Genomic DNA, 24,864 nt, shown 5'->3' with positions numbered 1-24,864 from the left:
TGTGTGTCACATAACTAACATTGTTACAGTGTGTGTCACATAACCAACATTGTTACAGTGTGTGTGTGTCACATAACCAACATTGTTACAGTGTGTGTGTCACATAACCAACATTGTTACAGTGTGTGTGTCACATAACCAACATTGTTAGTGTGTGTGTCACATAACCAACATTGTTACAGTGTGTGTCACATAACCAACATTGTTACAGTGTGTGTCACATAACCAACATTGTTACAGTGTGTGTCACATAACCAACATTGTTACAGTGTGTGTGTCACATAACCAACATTGTTACAGTGTGTGTCACATAACCAACATTGTTACAGTGTGTGTCACATAACTAACATTGTTACAGTGTGTGTCACATAACCAACATTGTTACAGTGTGTGTGTCACATAACCAACATTGTTACAGTGTGTGTGTCACATAACCAACATTGTTACAGTGTGTGTCACATAACCAACATTGTTACAGTGTGTGTGTCACATAACCAACATTGTTACAGTGTGTGTCACATAACCAACATTGTTACAGTGTGTGTCACATAACCAACATTGTTACAGTGTGTGTGTCACATAACCAACATTGTTACAGTGTGTGTCACATAACCAACATTGTTACAGTGTGTGTGTCACATAACCAACATTGTTACAGTGTGTGTCACATAACCAACATTGTTACAGTGTGTGTGTCACATAACCAACATTGTTACAGTGTGTGTGTCACATAACCAACATTGTTACAGTGTGTGTGTCACATAACCAACATTGTTACAGTGTGTGTCACATAACCAACATTGTTACAGTGTGTGTCACATAACCAACATTGTTACAGTGTGTGTGTGTCACATAACCAACATTGTTACAGTGTGTGTGTGTCACATAACCAACATTGTTACAGTGTGTCACATAACCAACATTGTTACAGTGTGTGTGTCACATAACCAACATTGTTACAGTGTGTGTCACATAACCAACATTGCTACAGTGTGTGTGTGTCACATAACCAACATTGTTACAGTGTGTGTGTCACATAACCAACATTGTTACAGTGTGTCACATAACCAACATTGTTACAGTGTGTGTGTCACATAACCAACATTGTTACAGTGTGTGTGTCACATAACCAACATTGTTACAGTGTGTCACATAACCAACATTGTTACAGTGTGTGTGTCACATAACCAACATTGTTACAGTGTGTGTCACATAACCAACATTGTTACAGTGTGTGTGTGTCACTAACCAACATTGTTACAGTGTGTCACATAACCAACATTGTTACAGTGTGTGTCACACAACAACATTGTTACAGTGTTGTGGGCAATAACCACAAACCAACATTGTACAGTGTGGTGGTCACATAACCAACATTGTTACAGTGTGTGTGTCACATAACCAACATTGTTACAGTGTGTGTCACATAACCAACATTGTTACAGTGTGTCACATAACCAACATTGTTACAGTGTGTGTCACATAACCAACATTGTTACAGTGTGTGTCACATAACCAACATTGTTACAGTGTGTGTCACATAACCAACATTGTTACAGTGTGTGTCACATAACCAACATTGTTACAGTGTGTGTGTCACATAACCAACATTGTTACAGTGTGTCACATAACCAACATTGTTACAGTGTGTGTCACATAACCAACATTGTTACAGTGTGTGTGTCACATAACCAACATTGTTACAGTGTGTCACATAACCAACATTGTTACAGTGTGTCACATAACCAACATTGTTACAGTGTGTCACATAACCAACATTGTTACAGTGTGTGTGTCACATAACCAACATTGTTACAGTGTGTGTCACATAACCAACATTGTTACAGTGTGTCACATAACCAACATTGTTAGTGTGTGTGTCACATAACCAACATTGTTACAGTGTGTGTCACATAACCAACATTGTTACAGTGTGTGTCACATAACCAACATTGTTACAGTGTGTGTGTCACATAACCAACATTGTTACAGTGTGTGTGTCACATAACCAACATTGTTACAGTGTGTGTCACATAACCAACATTGTTACAGTGTGTGTCACATAACCAACATTGTTACAGTGTGTGTCACATAACCAACATTGTTACAGTGTGTCACATAACCAACATTGTTACAGTGTGTGTCACATAACCAACATTGTTACAGTGTGTGTGTCACATAACCAACATTGTTACAGTGTGTGTCACATAACCAACATTGTTACAGTGTGTGTGTCACATAACCAACATTGTTACAGTGTGTCACATAACCAACATTGTTACAGTGTGTGTCACATAACCAACATTGTTACAGTGTGTGTCACATAACCAACATTGTTACAGTGTGTGTCACATAACCAACATTGTTACAGTGTGTCACATAACCAACATTGTTACAGTGTGTGTGTGTCACATAACCAACATTGTTACAGTGTGTGTGTCACATAACCAACATTGTTACAGTGTGTGTCACATAACCAACATTGTTACAGTGTGTGTCACATAACCAACATTGTTACAGTGTGTCACATAACCAACATTGTTACAGTGTGTGTCACATAACCAACATTGTTACAGTGTGTCACATAACCAACATTGTTACAGTTCGTAGCCAACAAGTAGTATAATAGTTCGCTTCAGTTCGTGTCACGAAACACAATAACTTACCCCACAAAAAGTATATTCCTGCCATGGTTGACATTAGTAGTCTTGAGTTCTATTAATTATCATATTGATCAAAACACAGTACTGTAACTGTTTAATTACATTACACTATCAAAACCAGAACAAAAAACAATAAAGGTATGATCCTATACCATTTAAATTGCATCTTATTCCATATTAACCACAGTATCATAAACACCATATCTTATTCCATATTTACCACAGTATCATAAACACCACATCTAATTCCATATTTACCACAGTATCATAAACACCATATCTTATTCCATATTTACCACAGTATCATAAACACCATATCTTATTCCATATTAACCACAGTATCATATTAACCACAGTATCATAAACACCACATCTTATTCCATATTTACCACAGTATCATAAACACCACATCTTATTCCATATTAACCACAGTATCATAAACACCACATCTTATTCCATATTTACCACAGTATCATAAACACCACATCTTATTCCATATTTACCACAGTATCATAAACACCACATCTTATTCCATATTTACATGTACCACAGTATCATAAACACCACACCTTATTCCATATTGACCACAGTATCATATTGACCACAGTATCATAAACACCACACCTTATTCCATATTGACCACAGTATCATATTGACCACAGTATCATATTGACCACAGTATCATAAACACCACATCTTATTCCATATTAACCACAGTATCATAAACACCACATCTTATTCCATATTTACCACAGTATCATAAACACCATATCTTATTCCATATTTACCACAGTATCATAAACACCATATCTTATTCCATATTAACCACAGTATCATAAACACCACATCTTATTCCATATTTACCACAGTATCATAAACACCATATCTTATTCCATATTTACCACAGTATCATAAACACCATATCTTATTCCATATTTACCACAGTATCATAAACACCATATCTTATTCCATATTTACCACAGTATCATAAACACCACATCTTATTCCATATTTACCACAGTATCATAAACACCACATCTTATTCCATATTTACCACAGTATCATAAACACCACATCTTATTCCATATTTACCACAGTATCATAAACACCACATCTTATTCCATATTAACCACAGTATCATAAACACCATATCTTATTCCATATTTACCACAGTATCATAAACATCACATCTTATTCCATATTTACCACAGTATCATAAACACCACATCTTATTCCATATTTACCACAGTATCATAAACACCACATCTTATTCCATATTTACCACAGTATCATAAACACCACACCTTATTCCATATTAACCACAGTATCATAAACACCACACCTTATTCCATATTAACCACAGTATCATAAACACCACACCTTATTCCATATTAACCACAGTATCATAAACACCACATCTAATTCCATATTTACCACAGTATCATAAACACCACATCTTATTCCATATTTACATGTACCACAGTATCATAAACACCATATCTTATTCCATATTAACTACAGTATCATAAACACCACATCTTATTCCATATTAACCACAGTATCATAAACACCACATCTTATTCCATATTTACATGTACCACAGTATCATAAACACCACATCTTATTCCATATTTACCACAGTATCATAAACACCACATCTTATTCCATATTTACCACAGTATCATAAACACCATATCTTATTCCATATTAACCACAGTATCATAAACACCACATCTTATTCCATATTAACTACAGTATCATAAACACCATATCTTATTCCATATTAACCACAGTATCATAAACACCATATCTTATTCCATATTTACCACAGTATCATAAACACCATATCTTATTCCATATTTACCACAGTATCATAAACATCACATCTTATTCCATATTAACCACAGTATCATAAACACCATATCTTATTCCATATTAACCACAGTATCATAAACACCACATCTTATTCCATATTAACCACAGTATCATAAACACCACATCTTATTCCATATTTACCACAGTATCATAAACACCACATCTTATTCCATATTAACCACAGTATCATAAACACCATATCTTATTCCATATTAACCACAGTATCATAAACACCACATCTTATTCCATATTAACCACAGTATCATAAACACCACATCTTATTCCATATTTACCACAGTATCATAAACACCATATCTTATTCCATATTTACCACAGTATCATAAACACCATATCTTATTCCATATTTACCACAGTATCATAAACACCATATCTTATTCCATATTTACCACAGTATCATAAACACCACATCTTATTCCATATTTACATGTACCACAGTATCATAAACACCACATCTTATTCCATATTTACCACAGTATCATAAACACCATATCTTATTCCATATTTACATGTACCACAGTATCATAAACACCACATCTTATTCCATATTTACCACAGTATCATAAACACCACATCTTATTCCATATTTACCACAGTATCATAAACACCACATCTTATTCCATATTAACCACAGTATCATAAACACCACATCTTATTCCATATTAACCACAGTATCATAAACACCACATCTTATTCCATATTTACATGTACCACAGTATCATAAACACCACATCTTATTCCATATTTACCACAGTATCATAAACACCACATCTTATTCCATATTTACCACAGTATCATAAACACCACATCTTATTCCATATTAACCACAGTATCATAAACACCACATCTTATTCCATATTTACCACAGTATCATAAACACCACATCTTATTCCATATTTACCACAGTATCATAAACACCACATCTTATTCCATATTAACCACAGTATCATAAACACCATATCTTATTCCATATTTACCACAGTATCATAAACACCACATCTTATTCCATATTAACCACAGTATCATAAACACCACATCTTATTCCATATTTACATGTACCACAGTATCATAAACACCACATCTTATTCCATATTTACCACAGTATCATAAACACCACATCTTATTCCATATTTACCACAGTATCATAAACACCACATCTTATTCCATATTAACCACAGTATCATAAACACCACATCTTATTCCATATTAACCACAGTATCATAAACACCACATCTTATTCCATATTAACCACAGTATCATAAACACCACATCTTATTCCATATTTACCACAGTATCATAAACACCATATCTTATTCCATATTTACCACAGTATCATAAACACCATATCTTATTCCATATTAACCACAGTATCATAAACACCACATCTTATTCCATATTAACCACAGTATCATAAACACCACATCTTATTCCATATTTACCACAGTATCATAAACACCATATCTTATTCCATATTTACCACAGTATCATAAACACCACATCTTATTCCATATTAACATTAGAACGAGTCTCTCAATTGACTAGATATAGTGATATGTCTATTAGAACGAGTCTCTCAATTGACTAGATATAGTGATATGTCCATTAGACCGAGTCTCTCAATTGACTAGATATAGTGATATGTCTATTAGAACGAGTCTCTCAATTGACTAGATATAGTGATATGTCCATTAGACAGAGTCTCTCAATTGACTAGATATAGTGATATGTCTATTAGAACGTGTCTCTCAATTGACTAGATATAGTGATATGTCTATTAGAACGAGTCTCTCAATTGACCAGATATAGTGATATGTCCATTAGAACGAGTCTCTCAATTGACTAGATATAGTGATATGTCTATTAGAATGTGTCTCTCAATTGACTAGATATAGTGATATGTCCATTAGAACGAGTCTCTCAATTGACTAGATATAGTGATATGTCCATTAGAACGAGTCTCTCAATTGACTAGATATAGTGATATGTCTATTAGAACGAGTCTCTCAATTGACTAGATATAGTGATATGTCTATTAGAACGAGTCTCTCAATTGACTAGATATAGTGATATGTCTATTAGAACGAGTCTCTCAATTGACTAGATATAGTGATATGTCCATTAGAACGAGTCTCTCAATTGACTAGATATAGTGATATGTCTATTAGAACGAGTCTCTCAATTGACTAGATATAGTGATATGTCTATTAGAACAAGTCTCTAAATTGACTAGATATAGTGATATGTTCATTAGAACAAGTCTCTCAATTAATTCTTTCTATTTCTGTTATAAGTACAGAATAGTTACGTTTGTTTACCTTGTTGTCTAGGTTACCAGATGGTGAAGACGAAGGAAGGTACTAGAGTAGAAACAAACCCACAGCTGGTCGTCAAGGGTGTAGGGTAGGTATTGACCGGTGGTCAGTCATGACAGCATTTCTGTAAGTTTTCTAGCAAAACTCTGTATTGTCACTGAGATAATTGTACAATATATATCTGTATTGTCACTGAGTTAGATCATTGTACAATATATATCTGTATTGTCACTGAGATCATTGTACAATATATATCTGTATTGTCACTGAGTTAGATAATTGTACAATATATATCTGTATTGTCACTGAGATCATTGTACAATATATATCTGTATTGTCACTGAGTTAGATCATTGTACAATATATATCTGTATTGTCACTGAGTTAGATAATTGTACAATATATATCTGTATTGTCACTGAGTTAGATCATTGTACAATATATATCTGTATTGTCACTGAGGTCATTGTACAATATATATCTGTATTGTCACTGAGTTAGATCATTGTACAATATATATCTGTATTGTTACTGAGATCATTGTACAATATATATCTGTATTGTCACTGAGTTAGATCATTGTACAATATATATCTGTATTGTCACTGAGATCATTGTACAATATATATCTGTATTGTCACTGAGTTAGATCATTGTACAATATATATCTGTATTGTCACTGAGTTAGATAATTGTACAATATATATCTGTATTGTCACTGAGTTAGATCATTGTACAATATATATCTGTATTGTCACTGAGGTCATTGTACAATATATATCTGTATTGTCACTGAGTTAGATCATTGTACAATATATATCTGTATTGTTACTGAGATCATTGTACAATATATATCTGTATTGTCACTGAGTTAGATCATTGTACAATATATATCTGTATTGTCACTGAGATCATTGTACAATATATATCTGTATTGTCACTGAGTTAGATCATTGTACAATATATATCTGTATTGTCGCTGAGTTAGATCATTGTACAGTGCAACTTCCGAAAACCGAACCTTCTAAAAACCGAACACCTCTGAATACCGAACAAATTGTCATTGTACGGAATTGGTCCTTCTTTATTATAGTATTAAAAAACTTCCAAATACCGATCCCTCTGAATTCCGAACACCGGACTGATTTTGTGTCCGGTTCCTGTTAAAATATACCAAAAATTACTTCTGAAAACCGGCCTTACCTGGGCGATTATGACACGAGGTCAGGCCAGTCAACCGTGAAACAACAACTGTGACGGGTATTGTGTGAAGCCTTATTGTCTCGGGACCTACGTAGGTGATTTGTACAGGTATCCAATATATACCCCAAGGGGGCATTATGACGGAAGGCCTAGTGTATAATCAACACGACAATTATGAAACAATGCCACACTTCATTGAAGCGCGTCGGTTCGTTTATCTTCTCAATGCAAGTAGAGCTAGAAGCCTGAGTTTCGCATTTAATTTAAATGAGGCCCAAAAGGGGTTGTTTTCGTAAAGAAGCCTGTGATGTTTTTTTTAGACAAAGCGATGTTGGAAATACGACCAGAATCATCTGATCAATTGTAATTGATATTGAAACAAAACATCTTCACACCCTTTAATATTATTTGATGTGTAAAATAATCTGTATCGGACTATTGGCCCCATCCACATGACGATTCACCGGATGTAACAAAATGTAGGCCGATCGTAAAGTGTAGTTGTACATGTGAAAATACTGTTTAAAACTATTGTTATAGTCATTTGCCTTTCTTATATATTCTGCAATATATACATTGATTAACTTTCATAATATGCATATTATTCAGACAATCCAAATTGTCTAAGTATGTACGTGCCGTTTTGGAATCGGGTGCATTCTAATAAAACATCGTCCAACCAATTATATCCGGAATTTGACCGGTCATTTTTCGATCAACTTCTCCAAACCGAACCCTCTATAAACCGAACAAATAGTCATGTCCCATGCATGTTCGGTTTATAGAGGTTCCACTGTACAATATATATCTGTATTGTCACTGAGTTAGGTCATTGTACAATATATATCTGTATTGTCACTGAGTTAGATAATTGTACAATATATATCTGTATTGTCACTGAGTTAGATCATTGTACAATATATATCTGTATTGTCACTGAGTTAGATCATTGTACAATATATATCTGTATTGTCACTGAGATCATTGTACAATATATATCTGTATTGTCACTGAGTTAGATCATTGTACAATATATATCTGTATTGTCACTGAGATCATTGTACAATATATATCTGTATTGTCACTGAGATCATTGTACAATATATATCTGTATTGTCACTGAGTTAGATCATTGTACAATATATATCTGTATTGTCACTGAGTTAGATAATTGTACAATATATATCTGTATTGTCACTGAGTTAGATCATTGTACAATATATATCTGTATTGTCACTGAGTTAGATAATTGTACAATATATATCTGTATTGTCACTGAGTTAGATAATTGTACAATATATATCTGTATTGTCACTGAGTTAGATCATTGTACAATATATATCTGTATTGTCACTGAGTTAGATCATTGTACAATATATATCTGTATTGTCACTGAGTTAGATCATTGTACAATATATATCTGTATTGTCACTGAGATCATTGTACAATATATATCTATATTGTTACTGAGTTAGATCATTGTACAATATATATCTGTATTGTTACTGAGTTAGATCATTGTACAATATATATCTGTATTGTCACTGAGATCATTGTACAATATATATCTGTATTGTCACTGAGTTAGATAATTGTACAATATATATCTGTATTGTCACTGAGTTAGATCATTGTACAATATATATCTGTATTGTCACTGAGATCATTGTACAATATATATCTGTATTGTTACTGAGTTAGATCATTGTACAATATATATCTGTATTGTTACTGAGTTAGATCATTGTACAATATATATCATGGTAGAGGTGGGTTTCAGTGCCCTTATGTGCTCCAAAGACAGACAAACTATTTTTGATTTAAACATTTCTTTTTATGAGAAGATATTACAATAACCAGTGTAATATCTAGGAAAACTGCCCCCTGGGCCTTACAGCTTTGATGAGGAACCCCTATGATTACCTTGTGTTATCTCTTGTCTCGACAGCTATGACAGAAACCTTGGTGGACTAGAAGTTACGTTGAGGATGCGAGATCACTTAGCCAAGGCCTTTACCAAGACGAAGAAGACTAAGAATGATGTATATCAGAATCCCCGTGCCATGGGAAAACTCTTCAAGGAGGCAGAGCGAGTCAAGAAAGTTCTCAGTGCTAATAATGACCATATGGCACAGGTAAAATCAGTAAATGTGACTTGTCTGTCTGTCTGCCTGTCTGCCAAAAGTAATCTGATGGTCCCAATAGTAAATGTGACTTGTCTGTCTGTCTGTCTGTCCGTCTGTCAGAAGTAATCTGATGGTCCAAATAGTAAATGTGACTTGTCTGTCTGTCTGTCTGTCCGTCTGTCAGAAGTAATCTGATGGTCCCGATAGTAAATGTGACTTGTCTGTCTGTCTGTCTGTCCGTCTGTCAGAAGTAATCTGATGGTCCCGATAGTAAATGTGACTTGTCTGTCTGTCTGTCTGTCCGTCTGTCAGAAGTAATCTGATGGTCCCGATAGTAAATGTGACTTGTCTGTCTGTCTGTCTGTCCGTCTGTCAGAAGTAATCTGATGGTCCCGATAGTAAATGTGACTTGTCTGTCTGTCTGTCTGTCCGTCTGTCAGAAGTAATCTGATGGTCCAAATAGTAAATGTGACTTGTCTGTCTGTCTGTTTGTCTGCCAGAAGTAATCTGATGGTCCCAATAGTAAATGTGACTTGTCTGTCTGTCTGTTTGTCTGCCAAAAGTAAACTGATGGTCCAAATAGTAAATGTGACTTGTCTGTCTGTCTGTTTGTCTGCCAGAAGTAATCTGATGGTCCCAATAGTAAATGTGACTTGTCTGTCCGTCTGTCAGAAGTAATCTGATGGTCCCGATAGTAAATGTGACTTGTCTGTCTGTCTGTCCGTCTGCCAGAAGTAATCTGATGGTCCTGATAGTAAATGTGACTTGTCTGTCTGTCTGTTCGTCTGCCAAAAGTAATCTGATGGTCCCAATAATAAATTTGACTTGTCTGTCTGTCTGTCTGTCCTTTTGCCAAAAGTAATCTGATGGTTCCAATTGTAAATGTGACTTGTCTCTCTGTCTGTCCGTCCGTCTGCCAAAAGTAATTTGATGGTTCCAATAGTAAATTTGACTTGTCTGTCTGTTTGTCTGTCTGTCCGTCTGCCAAATGTAATCTGATTGTCCCGATAGTAAATGTGACTTGTCTGTCTGTCTGTCTGTCTGTCCGTCTGCCAAATGTAATCTGATGGTTCCAATAGTAAATGTGACTTGTCTGTCTGTTTGTCTGCCAAATGTAATCTAATGGTTCCAATAGTAAATTTGACTTGTCTGTCTGTCTGTCTGTCCGTCTGCCAAAAGTAATCTGATGGTTCCAATAGTAAATTTGACTTGTCTGTCTGTCTGTCCGTCTGCCAAAAGTAATCTGATGGTTCCAATAGTAAATTTGACTTGTCTGTCTGTCCGTCCGTCTGCCAAAAGTAATCTGATGGTTCCAATAGTAAATTTGACTTGTCTGTCTGTCTGTCCGTCTGCCAAAAGTAATCTGATGGTTCCAATAGTAAATGTGACTTGTCTGTCTGTCTGTCCGTCTGCCAAATGTAATCTGATGGTTCCAATAGTAAATGTGACTTGTCTGTCTGTCTGTCCGTCTGCCAAATGTAATCTGATGGTTCCAATAGTAAATTTGACTTGTCTGTCTGTCTGTCCGTCTGCCAAATGTAATCTGATGGTCCTGATAGTAAATGTGACTTGAGATTTGTGAGATAAGTACTCTGTTCATGTTGTGACTTGTGATTCAGTTTTGTACAGTCCATTGTGATTCTATGATTTTGTGTTTGGTAGGTTGAGGGACTCCTGGATAACGAAGATTTCAGGGTCAAGGTTTCACGGGCTGAGCTTGAAGGCATGACAACGGACCTGATGGAGAGAGTCACCAAACCTATTGAGGAGGCCTTGAAGACGTCGCAGGTGACACTAGTAAGTAGTGAGATTAATTCCATGGACTTAGGCTCAATACCCATAAAACCATTCATTACAAAATACGGAAAATTCCTGTTATTTTTGTAGGTCACCTGACAAATTCTTTTTTACTTTGCTTCACAGTTGTGTGTTATCTTGTTCCTCAACTTAAATTTCCAGAACCAAATTTAAACCAGCTAGTTTCTGTCTTTTTTTCAGCCAGAAATCACAGAAATCATCTTGTTTGGAGGTGGGACCAGGACACCGAAAGTACAGACACTACTCAGCGAGTTCCTCGGACGGTAAATATACAGGAAACCAATATAAGATTACCGCAGGATAATAGGAAATACCAATATAGACTCTGACACAATAATAGATACCAATATAGACTCTGACACAATAATAGGAAATACCAATATAGACTCTGACACAATAATAGGAAATACCAATATAGACTCTGACACAATAATAGGAAATACCAATATAGACTCTGACACAATAATAGGAAATACCAATATAGACTCTGACACAATAATAGGAAATACCAATACTGTGGATGTGTTGTAGACTGTACTTGTGTTGTTGTGTTGTAGACTGTACTTGTGTTGTTGTGTTGTAGACTGTACTTGTGTTGTTGTGTTGTAGACTGTACTTGTGTTGTTGTGTTGTAGACTGTACTTGTGTTGTTGTGTTGTAGACTGTACTTGTGTTGTTGTGTTGTAGACTGTACTTGTGTTGTTGTGTTGTAGACTGTACTTGTGTTGTTGTGTTGTAGACTGTACTTGTGTTGGTGATGTGTTGTAGACTGTACTTGTGTTGTTGTGTTGTTGACTGTACTTGTGTTGTTGTGTTGTAGACTGTACTTGTGTTGGTGTGTTGTAGACTGTACTTGTGTTGGTGTGTTGTAGACTGTACTTGTGTTGTTGTGTTGTAGACTGTACTTGTGTTGTAGACTGTACTTGTGTTGTTGTGTTGTAGACTGTACTTGTGTTGTTGTGTTGTAGACTGTACTTGTGTTGTTGTGTTGTAGACTGTACTTGTGTTGTTGTGTTGTAGACTGTACTTGTGTTGTTGTGTTGTAGACTGTACTTGTGTTGGTGTGTTGTAGACTGTACTTGTGTTGTTGTGTTGTAGACTGTACTTGTGTTGGTGACGTGTTGTAGACTGTACTTGTGTTGTTGTGTTGTAGACTGTACTTGTGTTGTTGTGTTGTAGACTGTACTTGTGTTGTTGTGTTGTAGACTGTACTTGTGTTAGTGACGTGTTGTAGACTGTACTTGTGTTGTTGTGTTGTAGACTGTACTTGTGTTGTTGTGTTGTAGACTGTACTTGTGTTGGTGATGTGTTGTAGACTGTACTTGTGTTGTAGACTGTACTTGTGTTGTAGACTGTACTTGTGTTGGTGACGTGTTGTAGACTGTACTTGTGTTGTAGACTGTACTTGTGTTGTTGTGTTGTTGACTGTACTTGTGTTGTTGTGTTGTAGACTGTACTTGTGTTGTTGTGTTGTAGACTGTACTTGTGTTGTTGTGTTGTAGACTGTACTTGTGTTGTTGTGTTGTAGACTGTACTTGTGTTGGTGGTGTGTTGTAGACTGTACTTGTGTTGTTGTGTTGTAGACTGTACTTGTGTTGTTGTGTTGTAGACTGTACTTGTGTTGTTGTGTTGTAGACTGTACTTGTGTTAGTGACGTGTTGTAGACTGTACTTGTGTTGTAGACTGTACTTGTGTTGGTGATGTGTTGTAGACTGTACTTGTGTTGTTGTGTTGTAGACTGTACTTGTGTTGTTGTGTTGTAGACTGTACTTGTGTTGGTGGTGTGTTGTAGACTGTACTTGTGTTGTTGTGTTGTTGACTGTACTTGTGTTAGTGACGTGTTGTAGACTGTACTTGTGTTGTTGTGTTGTAGACTGTACTTGTGTTGTTGTGTTGTAGACTGTACTTGTGTTGGTGATGTGTTGTAGACTGTACTTGTGTTGTTGTGTTGTAGACTGTACTTGTGTTGGTGACGTGTTGTAGACTGTACTTGTGTTAGTGACGTGTTGTAGACTGTACTTGTGTTGTTGTGTTGTTGACTGTACTTGTGTTGTTGTGTTGTAGACTGTACTTGTGTTGTTGTGTTGTAGACTGTTCTTGTGTTGTTGTGTTGTAGACTGTACTTGTGTTGTTGTGTTGTAGACTGTACTTGTGTTAGTGTTGTGTTGTAGACTGTACTTGTGTTGTTGTGTTGTAGACTGTACTTGTGTTGTTGTGTTGTAGACTGTACTTGTGTTGGTGGCGTGGTTGTAGACTGTACTTGTGTTGTTGTGTTGTAGACTGTACTTGTGTTGTTGTGTTGTAGACTGTACTTGTGTTGTTGTGTTGTAGACTGTACTTGTGTTGGTGATGTGTTGTAGACTGTACTTGTGTTGGTGTGTTGTAGACTGTACTTGTGTTGGTGTGTTGTAGACTGTACTTGTGTTGGTGACGTGTTGTAGACTGTACTTGTGTTGGTGATGTGTTGTAGACTGTACTTGTGTTGTTGTGTTGTAGACTGTACTTGTGTTGTTGTGTTGTAGACTGTACTTGTGTTAGTGTTGTGTTGTAGACTGTACTTGTGTTGTTGTGTTGTAGACTGTACTTGTGTTGTTGTGTTGTAGACTGTACTTGTGTTGGTGACGTGTTGTAGACTGTACTTGTGTTGTTGTGTTGTAGACTGTACTTGTGTTGTTGTGTTGTAGACTGTACTTGTGTTGTTGTGTTGTAGACTGTACTTGTGTTGGTGATGTGTTGTAGACTGTACTTGTGTTGGTGTGTTGTAGACTGTACTTGTGTTGGTGTGTTGTAGACTGTACTTGTGTTGGTGACGTGTTGTAGACTGTACTTGTGTTGGTGATGTGTTGTAGACTGTACTTGTGTTGTTGTGTTGTAGACTGTACTTGTGTTGTTGTGTTGTAGACTGTACTTGTGTTGTTGTGTTGTAGACTGTACTTGTGTTGGTGACGTGTTGTAGACTGTACTTGTGTTGGTGACGTGTTGTAGACTGTACTTGTGTTGTTGTGTTGTAGACTGTACTTGTGTTGTTGTGTTGTAGACTGTACTTGTGTTAGTGTTGTGTTGTAGACTGTACTTGTGTTGTTGTGTTGTAGACTGTACTTGTGTTGTTGTGTTGTAGACTGTACTTGTGTTGTTGTGTTGTAGACTGTACTTGTGTTAGTGACGTGTTGTAGACTGTACTTGTGTTGTTGTGTTGTAGACTGTACTTGTGTTGTTGTGTTGTAGACTGTACTTGTGTTGGTGTGTTGTAGACTGTACTTGTGTTGTTGTGTTGTAGACTGTACTTGTGTTAGTGACGTGTTGTAGACTGTACTTGTGTTGTTGTGTTGTAGACTGTACTTGTGTTGTTGTGTTGTAGACTGTACTTGTGTTGGTGACGTGTTGTAGACTGTACTTGTGTTGTTGTGTTGTAGACTGTACTTGTGTTGTTGTGTTGTAGACTGTACTTGTGTTGTTGTGTTGTAGACTGTACTTGTGTTGGTGTGTTGTAGACTGTACTTGTGTTAGTGTTGTGTTGTAGACTGTACTTGTGTTGGTGACGTGTTGTAGACTGTACTTGTGTTGTTGTGTTGTAGACTGTACTTGTGTTGTTGTGTTGTAGACTGTACTTGTGTTGGTGTGTTGTAGACTGTACTTGTGTTGTAGACTGTACTTGTGTTGTTGTGTTGTAGACTGTACTTGTGTTGTTGTGTTGTAGACTGTACTTGTGTTGGTGTGTTGTAGACTGTACTTGTGTTAGTGTTGTGTTGTAGACTGTACTTGTGTTGTTGTGTTGTAGACTGTACTTGTGTTGTTGTGTTGTAGACTGTACTTGTGTTGTTGTGTTGTAGACTGTACTTGTGTTAGTGTTGTGTTGTAGACTGTACTTGTGTTGTTGTGTTGTAGACTGTACTTGTGTTGGTGATGTGTTGTAGACTGTACTTGTGTTAGTGACGTGTTGTAGACTGTACTTGTGTTGTTGTGTTGTAGACTGTACTTGTGTTGGTGACGTGTTGTAGACTGTACTTGTGTTAGTGACGTGTTGTAGACTGTACTTGTGTTGTTGTGTTGTTGACTGTACTTGTGTTGTTGTGTTGTAGACTGTACTTGTGTTGTTGTGTTGTAGACTGTACTTGTGTTGTTGTGTTGTAGACTGTACTTGTGTTGTTGTGTTGTAGACTGTACTTGTGTTGGTGATGTGTTGTAGACTGTACTTGTGTTGTTGTGTTGTAGACTGTACTTGTGTTGGTGACGTGTTGTAGACTGTACTTGTGTTGTTGTGTTGTAGACTGTACTTGTATTGGTGTGTTGTAGACTGTACTTGTGTTGTTGTGTTGTAGACTGTACTTGTGTTGGTGACGTGTTGTAGACTGTACTTGTGTTGGTGACGTGTTGTAGACTGTACTTGTGTTGTTGTGTTGTAGACTGTACTTGTGTTGGTGACGTGTTGTAGACTGTACTTGTGTTGTTGTGTTGTAGACTGTACTTGTGTTGTTGTGTTGTAGACTGTACTTGTGTTGTTGTGTTGTAGACTGTACTTGTGTTGTTGTGTTGTAGACTGTACTTGTGTTGGTGATGTGTTGTAGACTGTACTTGTGTTGTTGTGTTGTAGACTGTACTTGTGTTGTTGTGTTGTAGACTGTACTTGTGTTGGTGATGTGTTGTAGACTGTACTTGTGTTGTTGTGTTGTAGACTGTACTTGTGTTGTTGTGTTGTAGACTGTACTTGTGTTGTTGTGTTGTAGACTGTACTTGTGTTGGTGTGTTGTAGACTGTACTTGTGTTGGTGTGTTGTAGACTGTACTTGTGTTGTTGTGTTGTAGACTGTACTTGTGTTGTTGTGTTGTAGACTGTACTTGTGTTGTTGTGTTGTAGACTACTTGTGTTGTTGTGTTGTAGACTACTTGTGTTGTTGTGTTGTAGACTACTTGTGTTAGTGTTGTGTTGTAGACTGTACTTGTGTTGGTGATGTGTTGTAGACTGTACTTGTGTTGTTGTGTTGTAGACTGTACTTGTGTTGTTGTGTTGTAGACTGTACTTGTGTTGTTGTGTTGTAGACTGTACTTGTGTTGGTGATGTGTTGTAGACTGTACTTGTGTTGTTGTGTTGTAGACTGTACTTGTGTTGTTGTGTTGTAGACTGTACTTGTGTTGTTGTGTTGTAGACTGTACTTGTGTTGGTGACGTGTTGTAGACTGTACTTGTGTTGGTGACGTGTTGTAGATTGTACTTGTGTTGTTGTGTTGTAGACTGTACTTGTGTTGTTGTGTTGTAGACTGTACTTGTGTTGGTGATGTGTTGTAGACTGTACTTGTGTTGTTGTGTTGTAGACTGTACTTGTGTTGTTGTGTTGTAGACTGTACTTGTGTTGGTGATGTGTTGTAGACTGTACTTGTGTTGTTGTGTTGTAGACTGTACTTGTGTTGTTGTGTTGTAGACTGTACTTGTGTTGGTGACGTGTTGTAGACTGTACTTGTGTTGTTGTGTTGTAGACTGTACTTGTGTTGTTGTGTTGTAGACTGTACTTGTGTTGGTGACGTGTTGTAGACTGTACTTGTGTTGTTGTGTTGTAGACTGTACTTGTGTTGTTGTGTTGTAGACTGTACTTGTGTTGGTGACGTGTTGTAGACTGTACTTGTGTTGTTGTGTTGTAGACTGTACTTGTGTTGGTGACGTGTTGTAGACTGTACTTGTGTTGGTGATGTGTTGTTAACTGTAGTTTTGTTGTGTTTCCAGACAGGAACTTGGTAAAAGTATTAACAGTGATGAGGCTTCTGCTCTGGGTGCTGTTTATCAAGCTGCTCACCTTGGTAAAGGCTTCAAGGTCAAGATGTTTGGGATTAAGGAAGGCACAATATTCCCTATATCTGTAAGTTATCTATACTGTATCATGTACTGAAAAAAAGCTGAGGTAACACTCTAGAAATTAAGAGTGTTTTGTATAAAGTGGTATATGTAGCTTGTTTCACAATGTTTTAAAATAATAAATATATATAAGGTTTATAATATGTTTTTACTATATAAGGTTTATAATATGTTTTTACTATATAAGGTTTATAATATGTTTTTACTATATAAGGTTTATAATGTGTTTTTACTTTTCAATAAAATCAAAATTGAAAGAGATTGTGGCATTAATTTCTACAATATCTAACTCATTATTAGCCTGTGTTTGACCTGTGACCTCTGTTCAGGTGGAGTTTGCCAAGCAGTCAGTTGGACAAGACGACAGTGAGGTGAAGCCCAAGACCGTGAAGAGAACCTTATTTGGGCGTATGAATCCATTTCCTCAGAAAAAGGTCATGACCTTCAACAAACACACCACAGATTTCACATTCAATGTGACTTATACAGATCTGTCCTTCCTGTCAGAAGAGGAGGCCAAGTAAGCATTGTCATTATTCACAATCCCAATTATAAACAAATGTGTCCATGACTGGCTAAAATAGGTCATTACATATTGCGCCTAACTAAATACCCACGGAGGTGGTATAGGGTCTCGTGTGTGTCTTGCAGAATTGGGGGGTCAAAGACTTTGCTGAAGGAGGGAGAATGTAGCGGAACTGGACTGGGATGAACGCCTGCAACCAGGTAGCTCAATTGGTAGAGCATCTGGCTAGTGTTCGGAGGTCACAGGTTCGAACCCCGGTCTGGCTGTATTTTTCCTCTCCTATTACGTATGAAAAACTCTCCTTGTCCAGAGGATCTTTCATATGATAAGTTTACTTGATGATGTTATGATATCAGGGGTTTGGGAATATTGTCAAGATCGGTATCTCCGCCATGTGATGGCACCTCTCCTAACTTCATGTAAAAAAAAAGTATTGAAACTGACACAGTACATACCATATACCAATGTCACCTGAAAGATTTGCGTTTAACCTACCACGTCAATCACTACAAATTTTACATCCAAAACACAATTTTGTGTGAAAACGTTGATGGGTCGCTACTCAGAGTATAACAGTATTGCCTTGTGAGAGTATAACAGTTTTGCCTTGTGAGAGTATAACAGTATTGCCTTGTGAGAGAATAACAGTATTGCCTTGTGAGAGTATAACAGTATTGCCTTGTGAGAGTATAACAGTATTGCCTTGTGAGAGAATAACAGTATTGCCTTGTGAGAGTATTACAGTTTTGCCTTGTGAGAGTATAACAGTATTGCCTTGTGAGAGTATAACAGCATTGCCTGGTGAGGGTATAACAGTATTGCCTTGTGAGAGTATAACAGTATTGCCTTGTGAGAGTATAACAGTATTACCTTGTGAGAGTATAACAGTATTACCTTGTGAGAGTATAACAGTATTGCCTTGTGAGAGTATAACAGTATTGTCTTGTGAGAGTATAACAGTATTGCCTTGTGAGAGTATAACAGTATTGCCTTGTGAGAGTATAACAGTTTTGCCTTGTGAGAGTATAACAGTTTTGCCTTGTGAGAGTATAACAGTATTGCCTTGTGAGAGTATTGCCTGGTGAGAGTATAACAGTGTTGCCTTGTGAGAGTATAACAGTATTGTCTTGTGAGAGTATAACAGTATTGCCTTGTGAGAGTATAACAGTATTGCCTTGTGAGAGTATAACAGTATTGCCTTGTGAGAGTATAACAGTTTTGCCTTGTGAGAGTATAACAGTATTGCCTTGTGAGAGTATAACAGTGTTGCCTTGTGAGAGTATAACAGTATTGCCTTGTGAGAGTATAACAGTATTGCCTTGTGAGAGTATAACAGTTTTACCTTGTGAGAGTATAACAGTATTACCTTGTGAGAGTATAACAGTATTGCCTTGTGAGAGTATAACAGTTTTGCCTTGTGAGAGTATAACAGTATTACCTTGTGAGAGTATAACAGTATTGCCTTGTGAGAGTATAACAGTTTTGCCTTGTGAGAGTATAACAGTATTGCCTTGTGAGAGTATAACAGTATTGCCTTGTGAGAGTATAACAGTATTGCCTTGTGAGAGTATAACAGTATTGTCTTGTGAGAGTATAACAGTATTGTCTTGTGAGAGTATAACAGTATTGCCTTGTGAGAGTATAACAGTATTTCCTTGTGAGAGTATAACAGTATTGCCTGGTGAGAGTATAACAGTATTGCCTTGTGAGAGTATAACAGTTTTGCCTTGTGAGAGTTTAACAGTATTGCCTTGTGAGAGTATAACAGTTTTACCTTGTGAGGGTATAACAGTATTGCCTTGTGAGGGTATAACAGTATTGCCTTGTGAGAGTATAACAGTATTGCCTTGTGAGAGTATAACAGTATTGCCTTGTGAGAGTATAACAGTTTTACCTTGTGAGAGTATAACAGTATTACCTTGTGAGAGTATAACAGTATTGCCTTGTGAGAGTATAACAGTATTGCCTTGTGAGGGTATAACAGTATTGCCTTGTGAGAGTATTACAGTTTTGCCTTGTGAGAGTATAACAGTATTGCCTTGTGAGGGTATAACAGTATTGCCTTGTGAGTGTATAACAGTATTGCCTTGTGAGAGTATAACAGTATTGCCTTGTGAGGGTATAACAGTATTGCCTTGTGAGTGTATAACAGTATTGCCTTGTGAGAGTATTGCCTGGTGAGAGTATAACAGTTTTGCCTTGTGAGAGTATAACAGTATTGCCTTGTGAGAGTATAACAGTATTGCCTTGTGAGAGTATAACAGTATTGTCTTGTGAGAGTATAACAGTATTGTCTTGTGAGAGTATAACAGTATTGCCTTGTGAGAGTATAACAGTATTTCCTTGTGAGAGTATAACAGTATTGCCTGGTGAGAGTATAACAGTATTGCCTTGTGAGAGTATAACAGTTTTGCCTTGTGAGGGTATAACAGTATTGCCTTGTGAGAGTATAACAGTATTGCCTTGTGAGGGTATAACAGTGTTGCCTTGTGTTACAGATCCATTGCTGGCCCTGTACTGACCACTTACACAGTGACCGGTGTGGACACAGCCTACAGTAAACACGCTCAGGATGCCGAGAGTAAAGGGGTCAAGGCTCACTTCAGACTGGACGAGAGTGGCATACTCCACATGGACAAGGTAACGGTCATCACAGCGGAGGAATTGATTAGGACTATATTTAGACATGAGAGCAGGAGTCAAGGCCTATATTTTGCTAACATTGTTATTTATTCATTTGATATTAAATTCAGTGTTTCTTCACAAATCTAATATAAAAGGTGAGCTCGAGATAGTGTATCAATGAGTAACATCTCTTCACAAATCTAATATAAAGGTGAGATAGTGTATCAATGAGTAATATCATTTTTGTCTTTAGCCTGGTAACTTGTTCATTTGCAATTAATGTTGATGTTTGAAAAATAAATTTAAATCTCTTTAAAAAAATTTTGATGTTTTCTGATAAAGTTACACCACTCAGTATTAAACATATAGATAAAAATAAATGTGACATATTTGTTTGTAATGAAAAACACACATTTAAATTGTAGGCTGAGGTTGTGTTTGAGAGACAGGGTCCTGCCGAGGAGGAATCCACATGGTCCAGTAAGTATACAGGAAGAATTTACAGGGAAGACTTTAAAATTATAACTAAATGTTTGTCAACGTTTCCTTTTAAAAATGAAATCTGTCCAGAAAGGATTAATGATTTTTTTAACAAATTTGGTCCAGATTATTAATGGTTTAAATGTCTAGTCTCCATTGGGGGCTGAAACGAGAAGTAAAACCTACATAATTATTTGACTTGATTTAGAGAATCTGAGAGACTTCTGAGAGACCGGGTCTGATAAATGAAGATTGGAGGTTAGCCCTCACATTACAGGATAGATAGATCACTGTTTTCCATGCAGAGTCGAGCTCTGTAGAAATAAAACACAAATTGTACATGCTAGCATGCATCATCTGTGTATACGTAATGCTCACATTGTTAATATAGATCAATCTAACAAACATTGAACTGTAAACATACTTCTCAACATTACCTCACATGTTCACCATCGCATAAAATTATACAATTTCATTTGTATGAGAGATGATACGTGTAGAGAAAATAAATCAACATCCTAGAGAATCAATAAAGATCCTACAATTCTTTGAAATACCCTTTGCCAGTCTGGTCATAAACGAAGAGCAAGATTTAAATGATTTTAAAGATTAAAACAACTTTTCTGTCAATAAGATATAATATCTGAATTATGTATCTAAATTCATCCAGAAATTACATTTTTTTATGAATCTTTGCCAGAAATAATGGCCTTATCATGGTAATTCACCTCCGCATGTTTTTATATGGCTTACTGTAAATGTGGTTAATTTCGCGATTTTGATATGTAAACTACACCCATTGGGGTAATTTTCGCGATTGATCCACCTTCGTTTGTAGTTCGAGATTATGCAAATTGATGTCAAAATAATACGCGTGGGGAAATTTTCGCGATCAAAAGGACTATGTGTAATTAGCGTAAATTTCCCCCTCGCGTAAATTTCCACGTTTATAGTATTTATTTTTCTTTCCTTTTATGTATGATAAATTACAAGATTTTGTGTCTGTCAACAGAGATAGGCAGTACTCTGGGTGGATTATTTGGATCAAGTGCTGACAAAGAGACCAAAGTTGAGGATTCAGATCCCAGTACGGAGGTAAGTTGGAGGTGATAGGTGTTCTCATGGCAACAGAAAGAAGAAATATACCATTTTTTCCTCCTTTTTTTATTGGTATTTGGAACACCATTGCATGCTTTAACTAACATATTCTTCTCCTTAAATCTCTTATCAAAGGGAGATAAATCTGAATCCACCAACTCAAACACGGAAAAGGAAACCACTAAGGCCGATAAATCGGACGATGAGACGAGTAGTGACGATAAAGATGACAAATCCAAGGATGACAAGGTTTTTAATTATAGATTTTTTTTCTAAATTGTGTTTTGAGTTTTAAATGAAAATTAAATTATTTAATGAAAGTAAATATAATCATTTACTGGTATCTGGGATGTTTGTGAATTCTAAGGATCAGAGGATTTGACTGTTTTAGTTTCAGTGTGACAATGAATAAGATATACACTATGTAGCAGCAATGTGTATTTGGTTTTGATTTTTGTGTTGGTTACATATTATTGGTGTTATGAGTAGTTTTGTTTGGTTTGTGGTTTGGTAACATATTACTGGTGTTGTGAGTAATTATGCTTGGTTTGTGTTTTGGTAACATATTACTGGTGTTGTGAGTAATTATGCTTGGTTTGTGTTTTGGTAACATATTATTGGTGTTATGAGTAGTTTTGTTTGGTTTGTGTTTTGGTAACATATTACTGGTGTTGTGAGTAATTATGCTTGGTTTGTGTTTTGGTAACATATTACTGGTGTTGTGAGTAATTATGCTTGGTTTGTGTTTTGGTAACATATTACTGGTGTTGTGAGTAATTATGCTTGGTTTGTGTTTTGGTAACATATTATTGGTGTTATGAGTAGTTTTGTTTGGTTTGTGTTTTGGTAACATATTACTGGTGTTGTAAGTAATTATGCTTGGTTTGTGTTTTGGTAACATATTACTGGTGTTGTGAGTAATTATGCTTGGTTTGTGTTTTGGTAACATATTACTGGTGTTGTGAGTAATTATGCTTGGTTTGTGTTTTGGTAACATATTACTGGTGTTGTGAGTAATTATGCTTGGTTTGTGTTTTGGTAACATATTACTGGTGTTGTGAGTAATTATGCTTGGTTTGTGTTTTGGTAACATATTACTGGTGTTATGAGTAGTTTTGTTTGGTTTGTGTTTTGGTAACATATTACTGGTGTTGTGAGTAATTATGCTTGGTTTGTGTTTTGGTAACATATTACTGGTGTTGTGAGTAATTATGCTTGGTTTGTGTTTTGGTAACATATTACTGGTGTTGTGAGTAATTATGCTTGGTTTGTGTTTGGTAACATATTATTGGTGTTATGAGTAGTTTTGTTTGGTTTGTGTTTTGGTAACATATTACTGGTGTTGTAAGTAATTATGCTTGGTTTGTGTTTTGGTAACATATTACTGGTGTTGTGAGTAATTATGCTTGGTTTGTGTTTTGGTAACATATTACTGGTGTTGTGAGTAATTATGCTTGGTTTGTGTTTTGGTAACATATTACTGGTGTTGTGAGTAATTATGCTTGGTTTGTGTTTTGGTAACATATTACTGGTGTTGTGAGTAATTATGCTTGGTTTGTGTTTTGGTAACATATTACTGGTGTTGTGAGTAATTATGCTTGGTTTGTGTTTTGGTAACATATTACTGGTGTTGTGAGTAATTATGCTTGGTTTGTGTTTTGGTAACATATTACTGGTGTTGTGAGTAATTATGCTTGGTTTGTGTTTTGGTAACATATCATTGGTGTTGTGAGTTTAATTATTCTCTGCATGTGTGTTGTCCCTACTAACATCAGACACCAGTGGAGGTACAGAATGTATCGCCGCTGTAGGTTAAACTTCTCAATTATCTGGTGCTCACACCAGGGTTTTCCAGCTCATGGCCAAATGACTAGATACCATCAATGTACAGAGATCTATGGAGCTAGATCTACGGTGGAAATTCAGAAATGTCCTGTGGGATGTTCTAATGCTGAATGTTGGAACGATTTTGGCTGTATATTTGGAAAAGATTGAGTGTTAAAATGTGTTATCAGTGGTGTTTTCTGTGAGTGTTAAGATGTGTTATCAGTGGTGTTTTCTGTGAGTGTTAAGATGTGTTATCAGTGGTGTTTTCTGTGAGTGTTAAGATGTGTTATCAGTGGTGTTTTCTGTGAGTGTTAAGATGTGTTATCAGTGGTGTTTTCTGTGAGTGTTAAGATGTGTTATCGGTGGTGTTTTCTGTGAGTGTTAAGATGTGTTATCAGTGGTGTTTTCTGTGAGTGTTAAGATGTGTTATCAGTGGTGTTTTCTGTGAGT

General features: G+C 36.3%; 1 protein-coding gene across 2 annotated transcripts in view; it reads left to right on the top strand.

Annotated features, from left to right (window-relative positions):
• Positions 1-24,864, top strand: part of LOC117340285 (hypoxia up-regulated protein 1-like) — a 49,483-nt gene that overhangs the window by 12,117 nt on the left and 12,502 nt on the right. Inside the window, exons 10-19 of one of the 2 annotated variants that reach the window (XM_033902052.1) lie at positions 6,884-6,956; positions 10,020-10,206; positions 11,860-11,994; positions 12,196-12,278; positions 17,730-17,862; positions 18,188-18,378; positions 20,883-21,024; positions 21,435-21,489; positions 22,502-22,584; positions 22,723-22,836. In XM_033902052.1, the coding sequence (XP_033757943.1) occupies positions 6,884-6,956; positions 10,020-10,206; positions 11,860-11,994; positions 12,196-12,278; positions 17,730-17,862; positions 18,188-18,378; positions 20,883-21,024; positions 21,435-21,489; positions 22,502-22,584; positions 22,723-22,836 (1,196 nt within the window). The remainder of the gene's footprint in view (positions 1-6,883; positions 6,957-10,019; positions 10,207-11,859; positions 11,995-12,195; positions 12,279-17,729; positions 17,863-18,187; positions 18,379-20,882; positions 21,025-21,434; positions 21,490-22,501; positions 22,585-22,722; positions 22,837-24,864) is intronic. The other variant, XM_033902053.1, reaches the window with a different exon arrangement.

Source organism: Pecten maximus, chromosome 13, assembly GCF_902652985.1.
Source record: "Pecten maximus chromosome 13, xPecMax1.1, whole genome shotgun sequence".
NCBI lineage: Eukaryota > Metazoa > Mollusca > Bivalvia > Pectinida > Pectinidae > Pecten > Pecten maximus.
Note: the sequence above shows the minus strand (reverse complement) of the source record. Positions and strands in the feature narration are given on the sequence as shown.